Source organism: Capra hircus, chromosome 6 (assembly GCF_001704415.2).
Source record: "Capra hircus breed San Clemente chromosome 6, ASM170441v1, whole genome shotgun sequence".
NCBI lineage: Eukaryota > Metazoa > Chordata > Mammalia > Artiodactyla > Bovidae > Capra > Capra hircus.
Window position 1 is genome coordinate 91,708,549 of NC_030813.1, and position 22,366 is coordinate 91,730,914.

The 22,366-nt window shown below is 43.8% G+C and overlaps 2 protein-coding genes across 6 annotated transcripts in view; one reads left to right on the forward strand and one right to left on the reverse strand.

Annotated features, from left to right (window-relative positions):
• STBD1 (starch binding domain 1) lies at positions 1,922-6,835 on the forward strand. Its single transcript, XM_018049602.1, has 2 exons — positions 1,922-2,264; positions 5,008-6,835. Exons 1-2 carry the CDS (start codon positions 2,069-2,071, stop codon positions 5,814-5,816), a joined length of 1,005 nt encoding a protein of 334 aa, XP_017905091.1. The 5' UTR covers positions 1,922-2,068; the 3' UTR covers positions 5,817-6,835.
• Positions 8,802-22,366, reverse strand: part of CCDC158 (coiled-coil domain containing 158) — a 79,415-nt gene continuing 65,850 nt past the window's right edge. For 4 of the 5 annotated variants that reach the window (XM_018049604.1, XM_018049606.1, XM_018049605.1 and 1 more), the window contains 4 exons: positions 21,626-21,693; positions 15,259-15,417; positions 11,847-11,946; positions 8,802-9,658 (listed from right to left, as the gene is read on the reverse strand). In XM_018049604.1, coding sequence (XP_017905093.1) covers positions 9,538-9,658; positions 11,847-11,946; positions 15,259-15,417; positions 21,626-21,693 — 448 coding nt within the window. In that variant the 3' untranslated portion in view covers positions 8,802-9,537. Of the gene's footprint in view, positions 9,659-11,846; positions 11,955-15,258; positions 15,418-21,625; positions 21,694-22,366 lie in introns of all 5 variants that reach the window. The other variant, XM_013964739.2, reaches the window with a different exon arrangement.

Sequence of the window (22,366 nt, forward strand, 5' to 3'; positions counted from 1 at the left end):
TTTCTGGAACTCTCTTGCTTTTTTGATGATCCAGCGGATGTTGGCAATTTGATCTCTGGTTCCTCTGCCTTTTCTAAAACCAGTTTGAACATCTGGAAGTTCACAGTTCACATATTGCTGAAGCCTTGCTTGGAGAATTTGGCGGGGGGTGGGGTGCGGTTGAGGGGGTGGGAAGGGTGGCACTCACTTTGGAGAGAAGAATTTTGAAGGTATTTTGAAGAAAGAAGCAGACTTTGCTACTGCCTACTTTGAGAGGGGGTGAAAAGGAGAAATGCGGTTGCCATCTACCAAGATGAGGAAGTCAGGGCAAGTAGTGGGTCTAGGGGTGTTAGATTTGAGTGAACTGGGTTTGAGACATCTACTAGCATAGTATCCTGGGGGCTCCCCAGGTGGCCCTAGTGGTAAAGAACGGGTCTGCAAGTGCAGGAGGCATAAGGGACACTGGTTCGATCCCTGGGCCGGAAAGACCCCCTGGAGGAGGGCATGGCAACCCACTCCAGTATTCTTGCCTGGAGAATCCCATGGACAGAGGAGCCTGGCAGCTACAGTCCATAGGGTGGCAAGGAGTCGGACACAACTTAATGACTTAGCATGCAGCACTAGCGAGGAGCTTGGGTTGGTGTGGCCCCCTTCCTCAACTTTCCTCTCCCCTCTCCGTTTTGATGGCAGGGGCTGTGATCTGTGTGCGCCAAGGCACCAGCACTTGTAACTACTAGCTGAGTCTCGCGGCCCGTGAGGCGCTGCTGTCGGCTTGAGCCTGAGGCGCGTTTGAATGATCTGTTTTATAAGAGCCACGTGTTAGTAATTATTTCAAGGCAGCTGTCTGCCGGCTGTGGCCTTGGTAGTTGGGTGTGGACTTGTGTGAAAAGTGAAAGTCACTCAGTCGTGTCCGACTCTTTGCAACCCCATGGACTGTACAGTCTATGGAATTCTCCAGGCCAGAATACTGGAATGGGTAGCCTTTCCCTTGCTCCAGGGGATCTTCCCAACCCAGGGATCAAACCCAGGCCTCTCGCATTGCAGGCAGATTCCTTACCAGCTGAGCCACACTTGTGTAGGTCAAGGAAAAGGCTCACTCTGCAGATACAAACATGGGAACCAATGGCTTGTAGTCAGTGTGTGAAGCCATCAGGTCTGCAGAGGTGTGAATTTAGCAAGAAATGTGTATAACTTAGTTCCAGGATCCTTGGTCTGTATGCATTTGTCTATGCATACATTAAATTTCTGGCACACCGACAGCGCTTAATAAAGACGGTTGCTTTTTTTTTTTTTCAGTTAATAAAGCCATCTGTAGAGGCAACCTCCCGTCCGGTCAGGAAGGCACGCATTTTGTGACAACCACGCACCCTAAAAGAAACCGGGTAAGAGAAAATGACTGGATGCCGTAGACGTGACGGGTATATATAATGGAAGGGTGTCAGTCCAACACTTTTCTTTTACATGAGAGGAGGCGGAGGCTCGGGGAGGTGAAGCGCAGCTAACTGGAGGCAGAATGAAGCTTCCACCGCGCCCGCTGTACTCCGGGTCTTCCCCACCCCACCCGACCAAGCTGCCTCTCCCATCCTAGTCCTAGCCACAGCCTCTCCCGATTCTAAGTTCCTGGAAGCGCCGGCCTCTATGCGGCCGCACTGCTACTGTTTGTGAGGAGATGCCCGGCTCAGAGAGTCGGGCCTGACCGCCGCGGGAGCCGGAAGGGAAAGCGGCGGGGCAGGCGCGGGTTTGCGCGCTGGAGCCGTGCGCCCTTGGGTTCTTTGCGCATGCAGGAGGCACTTGGAACTCGGCGCCGTGTGCTCCTAGCCGCCGGCAACTGGCGGGGTCGAAAGGCAGGGAGAAGGAGGGCGCTCGCGGGTCCGCCGCGCCGGAGCCTGGGCTGCAGCCCCGGGGCGGGGAGCGGGGCGGGGCTGGGAAAGTTGAGTCTTAGTGGCGGAGGGCTGGGCTCCGCGCGGCAGCGCCCGCCACCGGGGGGACCGTAAAAGGTTGGAGCGGGCTGGGGAGGTGTGGCTCTTCCTGCGTGACCTGAGCCCCCGTCTCGGTCGCCGTCGTCTCCCGCAGCCGCGGCCTCTCAGTCATGGGCGCCGTCTGGTCCGCCCTGCTGGTCGGAGGGGGTCTGGCCGGAGCGCTTTTCGTTTGGCTGCTGCGGGACTCGGGAAAGGAGGGGAATGCGGAGCAGAGGAAGGACGCCCCCTCAAGGGAGGCTGCGGCTCCGGGCGGAGATCAGGGCGGTGGCGGCGGCGGACTGAGCCCCGGACCTTCTGCCAAACCAGGTATTCTTCCTCCTTGTGTCTCCTGGGCAGATCTGCCAGGGGGCTTTGAAGTTCCTCGGGGGAGCGGGAGGGATCCACCTGGAGCTTTTCTAGCAGTCCTTTCCCGGGGACTAGCTTCCTCTACCCGGATCGCGACCCTCGCCGCGCTCCGCATTTTCCCCGGCTGGTGCGCACGCTCGGGGCGGGGTGCTTGCCCCCGCCGAGGCCCTGAAGATGCCCAGACGGTTTGTCAAGGGGCGCGCCCCACCGAGTCGCTGCGCTTGGCTCCTGCCCCTGCTCCTCCGGCAAGGATGGGCTCCTCCGCTCGGCGGCGCTTGGTGCAGTGCAGACGGCTGCAGCGGCGGCGCCCCTTCCGGGCCTTCGGAAAGGGGTGCTTAGGGTTAAGAGATCCTCCGACCCTCCCGCGTCTATCTCAGCAGGGACACTGTCTCATCTCAGTCCCAATCCCATAGCCTCATGTCCTCCTATCCCTTACCCCAGGGAAGAACCGCGTTTGGGAACACCGGAGCAATGACCACCCCCACTCTGGACGCCTCTCTCAGGGAGGCAAAGTTCAGGCTGGAGTCTGGCCATGAAGGCCTCGGCTAAAACCCTGGGGCGGCTCGCTGGCAGCAGATTTCAGAGCTGTCCGCCCTCCCCCATGCTCACTGGAGCAGGGCACGATTGTCTAAAACCCCAGGGAAGAGGCACACTTAGTAGCGGCCCCAACTCCGAGGAACAGAATTGACATCTAGGTTTAGACGTCTGCGCTTTAGACCCCATGAGCTGGGCAAATAAGAGACTCGGCAGAAAAACTTACCTTCCAGCGCCCTCCCTTGGCAAGCTGCCCATCCCTGGATTCCAGCCTAGTGAAAATGACATCTGTAAACTTTATTTTTAGTGGAGTGGTGTTCATGTGTAGCCACTTGATAAATCTGCCTCTCTGTCTTTCCTGCAGAGAGCTCATTGGTCTTCTTTTCCCTGAAAGCCAGCTTCCTGTTTCAGGTGGAGAGATTGGGAATTCAAAGTAATTTTTGTTTATGCCTCACTTCCAACCCCACCATTCAGTTCACTTCAGTTCAGTCGCTCAGCCGTGTCCGACTCTTTGCGACCCCATGAATTGCAGCGCGCCAGGCCTCCCTGTCCATCACCAACTCCCGGAGTTCACTCAGACGCAGTCCATCGAGTCAGTGATACCATCCAGCCATCTCATCCTCTTTCGCCCCCTTCTCCTCCTGCCCCCAATCCCTCCCAGCATCAGAGTCTTTTCCAATGAGTCAACTATTAAAGAGAGACAATTAAACAAGATCTCCCTCTTCCCATTCCCATCCCCCATCTATACTGATTGAATGGCTCTGGAGATCTTGTAGGAAGCTCTTTGGACTATCAATGAGGTGGCCAAGAAGTAAGCTGAGTTTTCGGTTAAAGTGTTAGTCCCTCAGTCGTGTCCAACTCTTTGTGACACCCATGGACTGTAGCCAGCCTTCTCTGTCCATGGGACTTCCTAGGCAAGAATACTGGAGTGGGTTGCCGTTTCCTTCTCCAGGGGATCTTCCCAATCCAGGGATTGAACCTGGGTCTACCACATTGCTGGAGAAGGCAATGGCAACCCACTGCAGTACTCTTGCCTGGAAAATCCCATGGACAGAGGAACCTGGTAGGCTACAGTCCATGGGGTCTGGAAGAGTTGGACACGACTGAGGGCCTTCACTTTCACTTTTCACTTTCATGCTTTGGAAAAGGAAATGGCAACCCACTCCAGTATTCTTGCCAGGAGAATCCCAGGGACAGAGGAGCCTAGTGGGCTGCCGTCTGTGGGGTCGCACAGAGTCGGATACAACTGAAGCAACTTAGCAGCAGCAGGAGCTACCACATTGCAGGCAGATTCTTTACCTTCTGAGCCACCAGGGAAGTTACTTTAACTTAATAGCCTGTGTTTTGTTGAAGAGGCTCCTAATGTACACGGAGCTGGCAAGGAGAATCCAGCCCTGTTCCCCCACCTCCACCCCTTGCCCAGGGATGCACTGCTGTCCTTCATATTCTGCCAGAGTGACAGCTGCTGCTGGCCTGTCCACACTATGATCACCAATGCCTGACCCACACACGGTCCCTGGGAGGGAAGGCGTGCTCTTCTGGTTTGCAGGGTAACTGTGTAGCTCTTCATCACACAGGCTGGACAGCATTTTTTGATGATAGGAGCCAAACAACTTGACTTGATTGCATGCCAGTATGGCCTGCACTGCAGAGATCCAGGACCATGACAGGGTTACACGTCCGCCTCTACAGCTTGCCATCTTGTTTACACTCCCGTGCTGGTATACTGGCACTCCTGGATATGCCTTTCATTATTGGATGTGCTTTGCCTAGTTGCTCAGTCACGTCTGATTCTTTGTGACCCCAGTGGACTGTAGCCTGCCAGGTTCCTCTGTCCAAGGGATTCTCCAGGCAAGAATACTGGAGTGGGTTGCCACGCCCTCCTCCAGGGCATCTTCCTCACCCAGGGAGTGAACCTGGGTCTCTTGCATTGCAGGCAGATTCTTTACCATCTGAGCCACCAGGGAAGCCCCTTGTTAGTGGATATGTGTGTTCTTAGAGCATGATGTTAGGAACGTACTAGGTAATTAAGTACTTGATTTTAATAGAGACAAATTTTGTGAACTGCAGATAGATTAGTAGTGGAGTCTTCAATAACTAAGCCTATTTCCTCAACCTAACTTACTGAACTGCCCAAACACTATCACATTTTTCCTTTTGTTTTTTTAAGAGCATCTTCAAGAAAGCAACGGATGTTTGGTTTCTGAGACCAAAGGTCCCGGTGACCTGCCAGGAGCAGCATGGAGACAGCAGAGTCCTTCTGGAGAAGCTGGTAACCCTGACAGTTCAAGAGCGCATGTTCCTTCTGGCCCGTTTCCAGACACGGAATCTCTACCTACCTCTGAGACTGGTACCTCTGACATTTCAAGACACGAAAGCCTTGGATCTCCTGTGGGAGAACGGGGATTGCAAAAAGGCCAAGAGACACCTTCCAAAGCAGTTCCATGTTTGGCAGAGAAGTTTCCCTCCAGCAACCTGCTCCTGGGCAGAGCGAAAGAAGTGAGCCCTGCACAGCCGGACAGTCAGACCCGGGCTGACCATGAGGACTGGGAGATGGTGTCTCGGCACTCGTCCTGGGGAGATGTTGGTCTGGGTGATGGTCTTGGGTCTCCAGTGTTAAGCTCTAAGCAGGGAAAGGACTGGGACAGAAGCATGCTGGTGGAAACAAGAGGTCAGAAAGAGCGTCGTCAAGTTAGTGTCAGGTTCCAGGTCCATTATATCACAAGTGCGGGTGTGCAGTTCATCGCCGTAACTGGAGACCACGAGAGTCTTGGGAGATGGAACGCTTACATCCCACTCCAGTGCGGCAGGGATGGGTTCTGGTCTCGTTCTGTGTCCCTGCCGGCAGACACGGTGGTGGAGTGGAAGTTTGTGGTGGTAGAGAATGGAGAAGTTGCTCGTTGGGAAGAATGCAGCAATAGATTCTTGGAGACTGGTCGTGAGGATAAAGTGGTTCACAGGTGGTGGGGGATTCACTGAATCGCTTTGACAAACGGCCGAGGGGCTATGGGAGAACATGGAAGGGGCTAAGGTTGTGGAGCACCTGGAATAGTTTAAAATAAAGGAAGTGTAACTTCAAATCTAACCCCTCAGACTTGTTTCAAATTTGCTAGTGGCTTTTGTCTAATGTGTAGATAGTGCTTCCAGCGAGCATGGCATTTCCTGTGGCACTGCTGGATGGATTTATGCTGATCCATCATTACTTTAGGGCTTGGTTGTCTTGGGGAGTGGCTTGGCTAAGTGTGCAGTGGTCAGGGAGCACAGAAACCAACTTAACTGTGCAGGGTTTAGACTTGAGCCTTTCAGTGATTCTTAGACCAGGGGAGTAAAACAAGCCTTATTCAAAAAGAGCAGGTTTCCTACTGGTGCAGCTGGAGAAATGCTCTCTTACACATTTTATATTTAAAAATCATTAGCACCATATGGAACTGTGATGAGAAAATATCTGGTCACTAGATGTGATTAGCCAGGATATGAAGCATTGCGTTGACTTCCCAATGTTTTTTTTTTTTTTTTTGCTTGATTTTACTTGCCATGTATGGTTTGAAAGTAGCAAGTATGTTTTTGTCTTAATGATCAAAGGCTGGTGTAGAAACAGGGGCCTAATCAGTCTTTTACTGGGAGCAGTCCAAGAGGAAAGAGAAGAGGAAGGGGTTATGGTGGATGCTGAGCAAGGTGGCCTGATTGATGCCTCTTAGAAGGCTGGGGGCTATGGCACAGCCCACTCGAGGGTGGGGCGCCCCATCATTTCCTGGAAGGGCCTTTGGAGGACTGTCTTGCCCCACTGCTCGTCTCACAGCAGATTTGGGCTCACAGATGGATGGTCCCACAGCAATCATTTCACTGTCTTCCCTCTTCATGTCGGTGACGATCTTGGGTAACAAAGCTGTAACAGGAGAGTGATACAGAAATACATCTTTGCCCTGGGAAGAAACAACCTTTTAAACTTTGCCATTATAACTGAAAAAAAATAATAAAACCTGAGTTTAGTATCTTTATTAAATGTCTGAATTATTTGTATAAGTCTTGGTACCATAACCAATTAGATGTAAAATAAAATACTAGTATTTTTCTTCACTGACGACACAGAAAAAAGGGCAAACAAGAGGCATATATACTGTTCTCTTCCCTTTAAAGCTTTAGAATATTTCTTTTAAAACTTTGCCTTTGTTTGGGAGGATATTATGCATGCCTGTACTTGAAAATTCTGTTAAAACAACTTTTTATTAAGTGTAATATTTATTGGCAAAACAACATTTAATCCTGGATGATCTTTGCTACAAAGAGCATAAACTCAACTGAAAATAGTGTTAGAAAGTGCTTCAGTAACTTTTTTGGCTCAGAATACTTTTCCTTTAATTCACACACACACTCATACACACACTTTTTTTTTTTTTTTTTTTACAAACTTCATAATGGAACTTTATATTCCTTCCAGTCAGGTCTTCAGAAGACACTGACTTTTACTACATAGAATACCCAAGCATTTCTATTAGGTAAAGTTAAAAGTAGAACAATTTATAGCAAAAACCTGTTGAGAGTTCTGTCACTAGCTATTTTATCATTATCTGATGAAGTAAAAATCTTTCAGTAAAGCCAGTTGATTTAAGAGAGACATATTAATACTAAATTTTACATTTTTGAAACTCATTTAAAATCAGATGTGCTTAGAGGGAGAAGTGGGAGGGCCGTGGGAAGACTTGGCATCTGCACTTATTAGGCTGAGCGTCACCTGCTGTCACAGGCCCCACAGCGCTTAAGCCCTGCTCACTAAACAGCAGTGGGCGCTCCTGGCTGGAGGGCTGCTTTCCCTGCAGATCATCACCCAGGCCTCTGTCCTGTGGCTCCTCTGTCCCCTAGGACCTCCCTCTCCTCTGTAACCAGTCCGTGGAAAGGTAAATAAAAGACTCCACTAGAACTCAGGGCCAGAAGCTGCCCCAGACGGCTGTGTCCTGGTGTCATTACTGAGGCCCGGTCAGGCGGCTCTATGTAGATTGGAGGGGGGCGGGGGGGGGGGGTTGCTGGGAACAGAGCCATTAGCAGGGCCGCAGTTTCTCAGGGACGTCTGCACTAGGGAAGGGGAACGCGGACTTTGTTTTGTTTTGTTTTTTGACAGGCTGGCTTCTGTAAATTGTTTCTGTTGTCCCTGACACAGTTTAAACATTTTTGTATCTGTTCTGGTCTCATTGGGTTCCCATCCTGTAGTATAATAAATACATTTGGTCTTTGTTCCTGATAATTTTGTTCCTGATAATTTCCCGAGAGATGGTAGTATCTTCTGTTATTCATTATGCGGCCCCTTAGACAATGCCTGAGTTTCTGCTAGTGAGGTGACTTAGGTGGGGCCCCTAGACAGCCTCAGGTCAGGGCTGGCCACCAGAGAGACCAAGTGGGATCGCAGGCTTGCCACTTTCAGCCCCACACACCAATCTCCAGGCTGGGGAGGGGGCCAGAGATTAAGCTCTGGAGACACTCTTGAATGATGGCACTTAATGAGCTTCTGGGTGGGAGGATCCATCAAGGGGCTGGGAGCCCTGAGGGCATGGAAGTGCCACACCCCCATCTGTGTCTTGCTCTGTGCACCTGTCCTTTGCCTGTTCCTGAGTTACTCCTTTATAATAAACCATAATAGTTAAGTAAAGCAGTTTCCTGACTTCTGTGATCAGTTCTAGCAAATTATTGAAACTTTAGAGGGGGATGCAGGAACTCCCCAATTTATAGCCAGTCAAAAACTACAGGTGGCCCAGAACTTGCAATAAAGTGGGGGCCGTCTTGTGGGTTGTTGTTGGTTAGTTGCTGTGTTCAGCTCTTTTGCAACCTCATCGACTGTAGCCCACCAGGGTCCTCTGTCCATGGGATTTCCCAGGCAAGAATCCTGGAGGGGGTTGCCATTTCTTTCTCCAGGGCATCTTCCTGACCCAGGTATCGAACTCACATTTCCTGCATTGGCAGGCGGATTCTTTATTGCTGGGCCACCTGGGAAGCCCTAGTCTTGAGGGACTGGGCTCTTAAGTCTGTAGAATCGGACACTAACTCCAGGTAGTTAGTGTCAGAATTGAACTGACTCACAGACACCCAGCTGGTGTCCACAGAGAACTGGGTATTGGTGTTGGAAAATATTTCACATACAAACCCCACTCATTTATGAAACACTACTTAAAGCAGACTGAATCCATTCGATCTACAGAAGTTACCCACTGGCTGAAGAATAGCAAGCCTTTTATCTCTTTCCTTCTAGTTATTAATATGCAAAAAGAGAAACTTCTCCAAAAGTTTTGATTACAGGCCCCAATGTTCTGTTCTGTGATAACACTCACTGATATTGACAGAACACCGAGTTCAGGGTCACAGAAGGAATCCAGTCAAGACCTTGGAGTTTGTCCTTCTGTCTGGGCATTATACCCCATCTTTTACTTTCATGTAAAAAGAAAATTTTAAGCTGAAAAAAATTGCCTCAGCACCTGTAAAGATAATAATTAAAAAAAAAAAGTAATTATTTCAACACACTGGTATTAGCATGGATTGATACCTGTAAGGTACATTCACATCTTGCTAGTACTGCTTAAAGTTTTACTAAGAGAGCATTCAAGAATAGTTTATTTTAAAATAGAGCTTACAGGACAGGACAGGATATCTTTTATTAAATTTTCACATAAAAAGAAAAAAGTACACAGGGCATTAATTATAAGTAACACCGCAATTAATTGGGCATCATCTCTCTGTAAAGAATAGGCAAGCAATGTATCATTTTAGTAACATTTTTTCCTGGTCTTTCACTTTCTGTATTCTCTTTTCTTGATTTCTGATCATTGAAGACATTGCTGAAAATGTTGATAAAACAAAGTTAGAAAAGCAACATATACTCAGGCTTTAAATACATACTTCTATTATGTATTTCTTAAAAGGTCAGCTTGCTACCATAGAAAAGATACATGCGGAGCTCAAAAAGTTCTTAAAAACTGCAAAGTAGCGCATTTTTTAAAAAGACTTTAATTATGAAACAGAACTCAGGGTAAATGTTTGCTCTTTTAGTTGTTTTCAATGAACATGATAGGGAATTCCCTGATGGTCCAATGGTTAGGATGCTGTGCTTTCACTGCCAAGGGTGTGGGTTCAATTCCCGGTCAGGGAAGCAGCACTGTGTGGCCAAATAAATAACAACATGATGATTATTGTTCCAGAAGTAATACACACTAATTGTAAATAATCTGAACACCTCAGAAGGGTACATAGAGAGATAAAAATCATTCTTTGTTTTTATTCCCTCAGTGTATTGAACCTCCTTCTCCCTAGGTCATCACTATAAACATTTTAGTGAATATCTTCACAAGTACATACACACACACACACACACACACACACAGAAGTTTTCTTCTTTACAAAAATGGCAATGTGGTATAAATCATTCTGCAGCTTGCTTTCATTCACTTAAAATGTCAATATCTTTCCAGTTCAGCTCATGTTTTGTTATGACAGCACAGTATTACATTGTGTGGATGTACCAACATGTTAATAAATAAACTTCTTAAAGTTGCTTCCTTATTTTTGCTTATAAACACTGCTATAAGAAATACTTCTGTAAATAGACTTTTGTGTGTGCAACTTTTCTTGCAGAATAAATTGCTGGAAGTGGAGTTTCTGGGCCAGAGAATACATGTACTTTAAATTTTGATAAATGTTCCCCACATTCTCTCCAAAATATGTTTCATAATTTCCAAGAGACATGTCACCCAGACAATGCATCCGATAAAAAGATTAGAAAAAAATTTTTTAACAAATATGACATGTTTTCCACTTGGATTATTACATGGTAGATTAGTCAGAGTCAGAAATATAAGTCAAAGTGTGAATAAAAATGGGGCCAATAAGATAAGGAATCTTCCTCTAAAAAGTTATGATAAACTTAAAATCAAATGTTTTTCTTTATGTTTATATACACAGACATCTGGAGTTATCAAAAAGAATTTGTTGATTTTCTTTAGTAACAATTTAGCTTTTAATACATTAAAAATGGGGATTTGGGGGTCAAAAATTGCAGAGATACACTACTCGTTGTGTGACTTAGAACTTATTGACTGTGATCTTCAGCTTCCTCCTTACCAAATGACAAGATATTAGCATGCACCTCCCAGTGTTGTGAAGCTCACAAACAAGACACTGCATACAGGGCCTGGCACACAGAGCCTGGCACACAGCTGATAATTGCTCAATAAATGCTAATAACAACTATTATTATAATAAGGTTAAATTTATTTTTACATGATTTTTTGAAAGTTATTATCTTCATCTGGCAAGATTGTATTATTTTCTAGAGATGAAATAAGAATAACATGTATACTCCAAAATTAATTTCTCTCTGACAAAAATCTCCTGGATTCATGGATTTATATTAGGAAATCATAAAACATGATAGCCTCCTGAATTCATGGGAATATCCACTTAGAATTCATGTCCCAAAAGTTGTCTATCATCTGTAGAATACAATTTCTCGTTCAAATAGCTCTAGTTTATGTAGACATATGGAAGTCCACATTTAGACATAGTTTATCTTTATTTATTTAGTGATTCATTGGGTGGCACGGTCTGCCCATGGTAATTTAAATCTTCTATAAGGGTAAATACTGTTGTTTTGTTTTCTGGCTATTAACTGCCACCTTATGCCCGCTACTGTCATACAAATGTTCATCTACAGACCTGAAAGGACAAGAAAGACAGTGTATGGTAAAGTGTCATGTGAACTCAGCCACTCAGAACATATGTCCTGCTGAGGGCTGGTCAGCAATATTATCGTCCCTATTAGATGAAAGAGGAGGGCTAAAGCGACCTGTCCAAGGTCACACTGTTAATCCAGGCATTAGTCACGGTGAAGACTCTTACATTCTGACTGAGGTTTCTGAATTGCCTGTTGTGTATCCTTTTCAGTGGATCTACAGTTAAGAGGCTTAACCTGAAAGGAAGGCTGAGTATTCTTTTGAGCTAGGATGATCTCTCCAAAAACGTGCCCCGTACCTTGGTTCTTCATCTGTAAATCTTCTACCAGAGTTTGCAAGCTTTCCAGTCTGGTTTGGAGCTTCCTGCATGTCTTTCCGGTTGTTTCTATTGGCTGAGACTGTGAAGCTGTTAGAAAATTGCTTAGATGTGATATTAAAAGTCTATCTGATATTTCATTTTAGAAATCTTCCAATGACGGGCTAAACAACCTTTCTTTTAATATAATGGAAGCTTTAAACCACTATTTTAAAAATAAAGAAATACTGTATCCAAATATTGCAATACTAGCTTACATGATTTTGTTTCAGACCAATCTGATTTACTAGTTTGTAACCACACAGCATTAAGCGGGACGAGTGGTAAGAACACTTCAAGTTTAATGACGTATCCTACATTTTAAATGACAGCTTTTCATTCCAAACCTGTGTAGTCCTAGTAACTTAAGTGTTTGGAAGAGTGAGATTTAATACTGGCGCTGGAAACATTTTTGAATGTGTGAGGCCAAGTGCCCGTTTCGGTTGTTGTCACCTGAATGAGGACAGTATTATATTGCAGGAGCAGTATGGACGCTGACACGGCCACAAGGAACCTAGGAGAAATGTGGCAGCAGCAACTGAGGAGGTGCTAGAAGCCTGGGAACTATTCTCAAATAAGTACGCTATGCTTTGTCAACGTCCAAAACATACTGGCTGTCAATCACAAGATTTTAATTTCGAGCTTAGTCTCTGACTTGCTGTATAATCTTGAAAATATTTTGATACCTCATTTTCCTATCAAGAAAACACCCTTTTACTTTTTAAAGATGATTTTAAAGGCAATCATCTAGGAATTATTTTTGTTCAAGAGAGTAAAAAATAATTTCTCATTGAGAGATTTTTAATGTAAACAATGTAAAACATGTTTAACAAATATCTGACAACAGGGAACGAAAAAGAAAATGCCATGGTATTGAAAGTGAAAGTGAAAGTTGCTCGGTCGTGTCCGAGACTCTTTGCGACCCCGTGGACTATACAGTCCATGGAATTCTCTAGGCCAGAATACTGGAGTGGGTAGCCATTCCCTTCTTCAGGGGATCTTCCATTATGTAACCACAAACCAATAGTGAGGTGCCCAGCAGCACTGTTCTGCTCCTGCAATAATCACTGTTGTCATCAGGATGTAATTGGGCTTCCCTGGTGGCTCAGGTGGTAAAGAATCCGCCTATAATGGGCAAGACCTGGGTTCGATCCCTGGCTTGGGAAGATCCCCTGGAGGAGGGTATGGCTACCCACTCCAGTATTCTTGCCTGGAGAATCCCATGGACAGAGGAGCCTGGCGGGCTACAGTCTGTGCTGCACTGTGCTTAGTCGCTCAGTTGTGTCTGACTCTTTGGGACCCCATGATGGAATGTAGCCCGCCAAGCTCCTCTGTCCATGGGATTCTCCAGGCAAGAATACTGGAGTGGGTTGCCATGCCCTTCTCCAGGCTGCAGTCTATGGGGCGGCAGAGAGTTGTACAAGACTGAGCAACTTAAGCACAGCACAGCAAATTTTTTTTTTTTAATTAAAGAATTTAGAAGTGTAAGAGATGAAGGAGGACCCAGATGCAGAAAAAGATGACAAAAAAAGAAAATGTGCTAAAAGGTATGATTAAGTCCTGATTTTTCTTTTTTTTTAGGATCTAAAAATATGTTAGGCATTGAATTTCAAAAGACCAGGAACTGACTTAACAGTGATGCAACAACTTGGCTAATTTACCTCTTATCAAAGAGAATGATGCCAGAGAGCACTGATGTCATATATGATGAAAAACATTTCAAGCTCAATTGAGCATTTATATATACTTAATGTCCGCTTTCATTTTTTCAGGCTTATTCTAAAGCAAATCATTTTTTTCTCACCTGTCTTTATTAATAATAAATGAACTCAAAATTTTAGAAATAAGGACACTTTGGTAAGTTTTTATAACAGATACTTGCACTTACAGAGACAGAAAACAGACATAATTTGAAGCACAAGCTGGAATCAAGATTGCTGGGAGAAATACCAATAACCTCAGATATGCAGATGACACCACCCTTATGGCAGAAAGTGAAGAAGAACTAAAGAGCCTCTTGATGAAATTGAAAAGAGGAGAGTGAAAAAGCTGGCTTAAAGCTCAACATTGAGAAAACTAAGATCATGGCATCTGGTCTCATAACTTCATGGCAAATAGATGGGGAAACAGTGGCTGACTTCATTCTTCTGGGCTCCCAAATCACTGCAGATGGTGACCAAAGCCATGAAATTAAAAGACGCTTGCTCCTTAGAAGGAAAGTTATGACCAACCTAGACGGCATATTCAGAGAAGGCGATGGCATCCCATTCCAGGACTCTTGCCTGGAGAATCCCATGGACAGAGGAGCCTGGTGGGCTGCAGTCCATGGGGTTGCCAAGAGTCAGACACGACTGAGCGACTTCCCTTTCACTTTTCACTTTCATGCATTGGAGAAGGAAATGGCAACCCACTCCAGTGATCTTGCCTGGAGAATCCCAGGGACGGGGGAGCCTGGCAGGCTGCCATCTATGGGGTCGCACAGAGTCGGACACGACTGAAGTGACTTAGCAGCAGCAGCAGACAGCATATTAAAAATCAGAGATATTACTTCGTCAACAAAGGTCCATCTAGTCAAGGTTATGGTTTTTCCAGTAGTCATGTATGGATGTGAGAGTTGGACTACAAAGAAAGCTGAGCGCCAAAGAATTGATGCTTTTGAACTGGGGTGTTGGAGAAGACTCTTGAGAGTCCCTTGGACTGCAAGGAGATCCAACCAGTCCATCCTGAAGGAGATCAGTCCTGGGTGTTCACTGGTAGGACTGATGTTGAAGCTGAAACTCCAATACTTGTGGCCACCTGATGTGAAGAGCTGACTCACTGGAAAAGACCCTGATGCTGGGAAAGATTGAGGGGAGGAGGAGAAGGGGACAACAGAGGATGAGATGGTTTGATGGCATCTCTGACTTAGTGGACATGGGTTTGGGTATACTCCGGGAGTTGGTGATGGACAGGGAGGCCTGGTGTGCTGCAGTTCATGGTGTCGCAGAGAGTCGGACATGACTGAGCGACTGAACTGAAATAAGAAAAGTCATTCATTCTCAGCATTTACAAGAAGACCCAAAATCTTATAAAATAGAGAAAAAGATCATTATTCATGTCAGAGAAAGAGATATTTATCTATAGTATCTATGTTTATTTACTAAGGTATATGTATGTGTGCATTAATAATTATTCTATTTAACCAAGACAAATAAATAAATAAGACCCACTTAAACATACACCCACCAAATAGCATCAATCGGAGTATACCTATAAGAACACCATGTGAAACTTTATTAAATCCAATTATGAAAAAGAACTTTTAAATCACCAGAGTAGGAAAACAATCTCATCAGTAAAATCAGGTCATTCTTACCTTTAACAGAATCAGGTGAATGAACAGGTTTGGTAGATCTATACTGTGGTGAGGAACCTATGGAATCCTCAACCGAACTAGTTAGGAGTGAGTGGACTGGAGACTTCTTAGGAGAAGAATGGAATGAACGGGAAGCTGAATTTTTCACAGATGGACTTCCTAAAATTTTATAAGGACAGAAGTTAAAGGACACAGTTATTTAAAAATAGCATGCAAAAAATAAAAATAAAATAAAAATAAAAATAGCATGTTACACCTCTCAAAAAATCAAACTCTCATGAGAAAATGTTTCCAATCATGTGGGTGGGGTGTGTTCTGGTAAAGCCCAAGACTTTGAATTGGAAGTGAAATGGGGTACATCTAGGAATAAGGAACTGAGCCTGCCCTTGTGGGTCCTGAGGTCTATTTTCTGCTGCTGCTGCTAAGTTGTGTCCGACTCTGTGCGACCCCATAGACGGCAGCCCACCAGGCTCCCCTGTCCCTGGGATCCTCCAGGCAAGAACACTGGAGTGGGTTACCATTTCCTTCTCCAATGCATCAAAGTGAAAAGTGAAAGTGAAGTCGCTCAGTCATGTCCAACTTCGTGATCCCATGGACTGCAGCCCACCAGGCTCCTCCGTCCATGGGATTTTCCAGGCAAGAGTACTGGAGTGGGGTGCCATTGCCTTCTCCAGAGGTCTATCCTCAAATTAGCTTAATTCCTGATTGGATTAAATTGATCTGGGATTGCTGGTATGGTTGAGTACCAGAGGCAAGCATGAATTTTCTCTGGAAGAAGGCAATCTTATTCTAAGTCTGAAAGCATTGTCTAAGTCTGAAATGGTTTTTCGTATATGTTCGTATATGTTTGTCATACAATAAAAATAACCAAGCATATGAGGAGACCCCCTTCATGGATCACAGCCTTGTTGTAGCAAAAGGGCTTGCCTAACTCAGTGAAGCTGTGAGCCAAGCTGTGCAGGCCACCCAAGACAGATGGGTCATAGTGAAGAGTTCTGACAAATGTGGTCCACTGGAGGAGGAAATGGCAAACCACTCCAGTATTCCTGCCATGAGAACCCCATGAACAGTATGAAAAGACAAAAAGATAAGACACTGGAAGATGAACCCCTCAGGTTTGAAGGTGTCCGATACACTACTGGGGAAGAGAAGAGGGCAATTACTAATAGCTTCAGAAAGAATGAAGTGGCTGGGCCAAAGTGGAAATAATGCTCAGCTGCAGATGTGGCTGGTGATGGAAGTAAAGTCTGATGCTATAGAGAACAATATCTCAAAGGAACCTGGAGTGTTAGGTCCATGAATCAAGGTAAATTGGACATGGTGAAGCAGGAGCTGGCAAGAGTGAACATTGACATTTTAGGAATCAGTGAACTAAAATACACTGGAATGGGCAAATTTAATTCAGATGACCATGGTATCTACTACTGTGGGCAACAATCCCTTAGGAGAAATGGAGTAGCCCTCGTAGTCAACAAAAGAGTCTGAAATGCAGTACTTGGGTGTGATCTTAAAAATGACGGAATGATCCCAGTTCATCTCCAAGGCAAACCATTCAACATCACAGTAATCCAAATCTATACCCCAACCACTGATGCCGAAGAAGCTGAAGTTGACCAGTTTTATGAAGACTTACAAGACCCTCCAGAACTAACACCAGAAAAAAGATGTCCTTTTCATCATAGGAGATTAGAGTGCAAACGTGGGACGTCAGGAGATACCTGCAGTAACAGGCAAATTTGGGCTTGGAGTACAAAATGAAGCAGGGCAAAGGCTAACAGAGTTTTGACAACAGAACACACTGCTCATAGCAAAAACCTTCTTCCAACAACACAAGAGAAGACTACACATGGACATCACCAGATGGTCAATACCAAAATCAGACTGATTATGTTCTTTGCAGACAAAGATGGAGAAGCTCTATATAGTCAGCAAAAACAAGACCTGGAGCTGACTGTGGCTCAGACCATGAGCTCCTTATTGCAAAATTCAGGTTTAAATTGAAGAAAATAGGGGCAACCACTTATCTATTCAGGTATGACCTAAATCAAATCCCTTATGATTTTGTCCCTTACAGTGGACTTGATGAATAGACTCCAGGGATTAGATCTGGTAGACAGAGTGCCTGAAAAACTATGGGCAGGGGTTTGTAACGCTGTATAGGAGGCAGTGAACAAAATCATCCCACCCAAAAAAAGAAATGCAAAAAGGCTAAGTAGTTGTCTGAGGAGGCTTTACAAATAGCTGAGGAAAGAAGAGAAGCAAAAGCAAGGGAGAAAGGGAAAGATGCATTCCACTGAATGCAGCATTCCAGAGAACAGCAAGAAGAGATAAGAAGGCCTTCCTCAGTGAACAATGCAAAGAAGTAGAAAAAAAAATAATAGAATGGGAAAGACTAGAGATTGCTTAAAGAAAATTGGAGAGATCAGGGGAACATTTCATGCAAGGATGGGCACGATAAAGGACAGAAACGGTAAGAACTTAACAAAAGCAGAAGATATTAAGAACAGGTGGAGAGAATACACAGAAGAACTATACAAAAAAGGTCTTAATGACCTGACTAATCACGATGGTGTGGTCACTCACCTAGAGCCAGACATCCTGGAGTCTGAAGTCAAGTGGGCCTTAGGAAGTATGACTGCAAACAATGATAGTGGAGGTGATGGAATTCCAACTGAGCTATTTCAAATCCTAAAAGATGATGCTGTAAAAGTGCTACACTCAATATGTCAGCAAGTTTGGAAAACTCAGCAATGGCCACAGGACTGGAAAGGGTCAGTGTTTTCATTCCAATCCCAAAGAAGCGCAGTGTCAAAGAATACTCAAAGTATCATACAACTGCATTCATTTTGCATGCTAGTAAGGTTATGCTCAAAATCCTTCAAGCTAGGCTTCAGCAGTATGTGAACTGAGAACTTCTTGATGTACAAGCTGGGTTTAGAAAAAGCAGAAGAATCAGAGATCAAATTGCCAACATTTGTTCAATCACAGAGAAAGCAAGAGAATTTCATAAAAACATTTACTTCTGCTTCACTGACTACACTAAAGCCTTTGACTGTGTGGATCATAATAAACAGTAGAAAATTCTTAAAGAGATGGGAATACCAGAATACCTTACTTGTCTCCTGAGAAACCTGTATGCAGGTAAAGAAGCAACAGTTAGAACTGGACATGGAACAACTGAGTGGTTTAAAATTAGGAAAGGACTATGACAAGCTGTATGTTGTCAATGTGCTTATTTAACTTATATGCAGAGTACATCGTATGAAACGCCATGCTGGATGAAGCACAAACTGGAATCAAAGTATCTGAGAGAAATATCAACAACCTCAGCTATGCAGATGATACCACTCTAGTGGCAGAAAGAGAAGAGAAACTAAGAAGCCTCCTGATGAGGGTGAAAGAGGAGAGAGAAAAAGTTGGCTTAAAACTCAACATTCAGAAAACCAAGATCACGGCATTCAGTCCCAGCACTTCTTGGCAAATATAAGGGGGAAAAGTGGAAACAGTGACAGATTTTATTTTCTTGGGCTCCAAAATCACTACAGACAGTGACTGCAGCCATGAAATTAAAAGACATTTGCTCTTTGGAAGGAAAGCTATGATAAACCTGCTGCTGCTGCTGCTAAGTCGCTTCAGTCGTGTCTGACTCTGTGCCACCCCACAGACGACAGCCCACCAGGCTCCCCTGTCCCTGGGATCCTCCAGGCAAGAACACTGGAGTGGGTTGCTATTTCCTTCTCCAATGCATGAAAGTGAAAAGTGAAAAGGAAGTCGCTCAGTCATGTCTGACTCTTAGCGACCCCATGGACTACAGCCTACCAGGCTCCTCTGTCCATGGGATTTTCCAGGCAAGAGTACTGGAGTGGGGTGCTATTGCCTTCTCCGATGATGAACCTAGACAGCATATTAAAAAGCAGAGACATCACTTTGCTGACAAATGTCTGTATAGTCAAAGCTATGGTTTTTTCCCCAGTAGTCATGTATGGATGTAAGAGTTGGACCATAAAGAAGGCTGAGCACTGAAAAATTGATGCCTTCAAATTGTGGTGTGGGGAAGACTCTTTAGAGTCCCTTGAAGAACAAGGAGATCAAACCAGTCAATCCCAAAGGAAATCAACTCTGAACATTCATTGGAAGGACGGATGCTTAAGTTAAAGCTCCAATACTTTGGCCACCTGATTCGAAGAGCTGACCCATTGGAAAAGACCCTGATGCTAGGAATGTTGAGGATAGGAGAAGAAGCGGGCAGCAGGGGATGAGATGGTTGGATAGCATCACTGACTCTATTGACATGAATTTGAGCAAAGTCTGATAGATGGGGAAGGACAAGCAAGCCTGGTGTGCTGCAAGTCCATGAGGTTACAAAGAGTCAGACACAAATTAGTGACTGAACAATAACAACACGAGGAGTGAAACTGACATGGCGGAAAACCAAGAGAAAAAAAATACAGGTAACAGGCACAGACCTGCAAGGTCTGGATGATGGAGGCACAGACCACCACAGATTCAACAGCATTTACTCCAAACCACAAACAAGCTCTTCTTATATAAAGAAAACCATACCTAGGTGTATCAGTAAAAACTGCCAGAAAATAAAACAAACCCAAACCCGAAGACAAAAAACAATCTTAAAGCTTCTAGGAGGGCAAAATGACAGGTTACACTGAAATCAGGAATAATTAAATTTAGAGCTGACTTCTTAGTGGAGATACTGGAAGCCAGAAAACAATGGAAAACTCTCAAAATGAAAAAAAAATGTTAACCTAGAATTCTATACTTAGCAAAAATACTTCTCAAAAGTGGGGATAAAATAAAGACAAGCTTAGACAAACAGAAACTGGGAGAGTATGTTAAAGGAAACAGTAAAGGCCGAAGTAAAATGACAGCAGATACAAGATGAAGTGTGAATATGTGTGTGCACCTAAATGAATTTTAATGGCACAACACAATGGAAATGACCCCTTATGGTATTTTACCTTTATAATTAAAATACGTGACAACGATTCTGTGTAAGCTGGAAGGAAAGTAAATGGAGTTAACATGCTCTAAGGTACTCACAATTTATGGAAAAAGGTAAAAGCATTCACTTATATTAATCTAATAAAGCAAGGATATATGCTGGGTAAATGGTAAAACAAAAGTATAAACATACAACTGAAGTAAAATCTAAGGAAACTGTTCAACTTCAAATAAATCTTCTCTTCTTCAAAATATAGTATTAGTTCATAAAGATTCCTCACAAGTTAAAAATTTAAAAATTAAGAATTAATTAGAACTAGACATTAAAAAATTAGAATTAAGACATTCTAACATGTATACTATCATGTAAGAATTGAATCGCCAGTCTATGTCTGATGCAGGATACAGCATGCTTGGAGCTGGTGCACGGGGATGACCCAGAGGGATGTTGTGGGGAGGGAGGTGGGAGGGGGGTTCATGTTTGGGAACGCATGTAAGAATTAAAGATTTTAAAATTTAAAAAATAAAAAAATAAATAAAAATTAAAAAAAAATAAACGAGAATTACTGTAACATTAAAAAAAATAAAAAATAAAAATTAAGAAGTAGAATTCATTTAAGAATATTGCTTTGATGTTAGATGTACATTCACATTCTTCTACAAAGGACAAGAAAACCTGGAAACTTTCCTTCTATTTCACCTCACACCTTGATTTTCTCTACTTACATTACTGTCCAGATTTATAGTAAACTTTTGCGAATAACCATCATTTTCAGTTTTGTTCTTTTCCATTTATTTTGTTTTCTTCCATAGGAGGGCTGATTATGAGTCTGCTGGTTTGCCTTCGCCTTCCAAATGCAACCTATACTCTACCATTATCTTTCACATTTCTTAGTTTTAAAAATTCCTCTTCTGCAATTTTCTCTAGGGGTATGTCATGTCCCTGATTATGATTTCAGCCCTTCCTATCCTAATTTTTACTGTTTTCCATTTCTAGTTTGAGTTGTGCCATTTTGTTTTTCAACAGATTCTGCTATCTTTCAATTTCTTCCTTTGTCTTGTTTTATAGAGCACATTTTGTCTTTGCAAAGTGTATGGAGAACACCCTGTCTCGTATCTTTTCCTTTTCACTCATTCAGAAATTATTTACTGAATATTTTTACTGAATAATTTACTGAATTATTTATGGGCCTGCTATGTCCTGGGAAGGTTCTGGGTACTGGGGTATTTCCCAACCACTAAAATCATCTGCCCTTGTGCAGAGCTGTCTAGCAGGAGGTGACACCCAATCAACAACATACCTAGTAAGTTACATAGTATAAAAAATGAGGGGACTAGCAGTGAGTGAAAGGGAATCCACCGTAAGGTTTAAGTAGGCCCAATTTTTGTGCTTTCATTAAAAACTCACCTGCAGATTGGAATACAAAGCAACCAGGTGGATCTTCCAACTCTCCTACGTGTAACGTGACTGGCTCTCTGGAAACATAAGAATGGTCATGCAAAAACATTCCATTTCCAAATTCAGTGCTAAGATTTATCAACAAGAACAAGCTGGTGAAGGCAAAAGTGATGGCTTAATGTATAAATCCAAGATGGCAGCCATGACCCTAAACTGCAGAAGTCCTAAAATACCCTATGAGGGAGAACCAGAGTTACGTCATCCTTATGTATTCAGTGCCCATGAACATTCTGCAGAATGAAAATGTAGTAACATATAATCTTGGTTGCAAAATTCTTTTTTGTAATAATAGCTATAAAAACCAGTATTTCCCTCATGGATTCTAAGAGATGCACTCTTAATGACTCATTTAAAATTTAAAAACCAAGGAAAAAACTAACCTCTCTTAGCAATAAGTGTCACTTTACAAAACTATCAGACCTATTTAAATCAGTAAGCTGAACTAAACCACAAAGTTCTCTGTGGGTTGGATACCAGTCTGAAAACATTAAGATAGCAGTTCTCAAAGCGGTGCCCTTGAAAAGGGGGTTTGTGAGGTCAACACTAATTTTATTAGAATACTAAGATATTATTTTCTTTTTAACTCTTAGTCTCTCATAAGTATATAGTGGAGTTTCCCGGAGCCTCCATGATATCTGATATCACACCAGAAAAATGCAGAGGCAGGTATGAGAATACAGCTACCTTTTA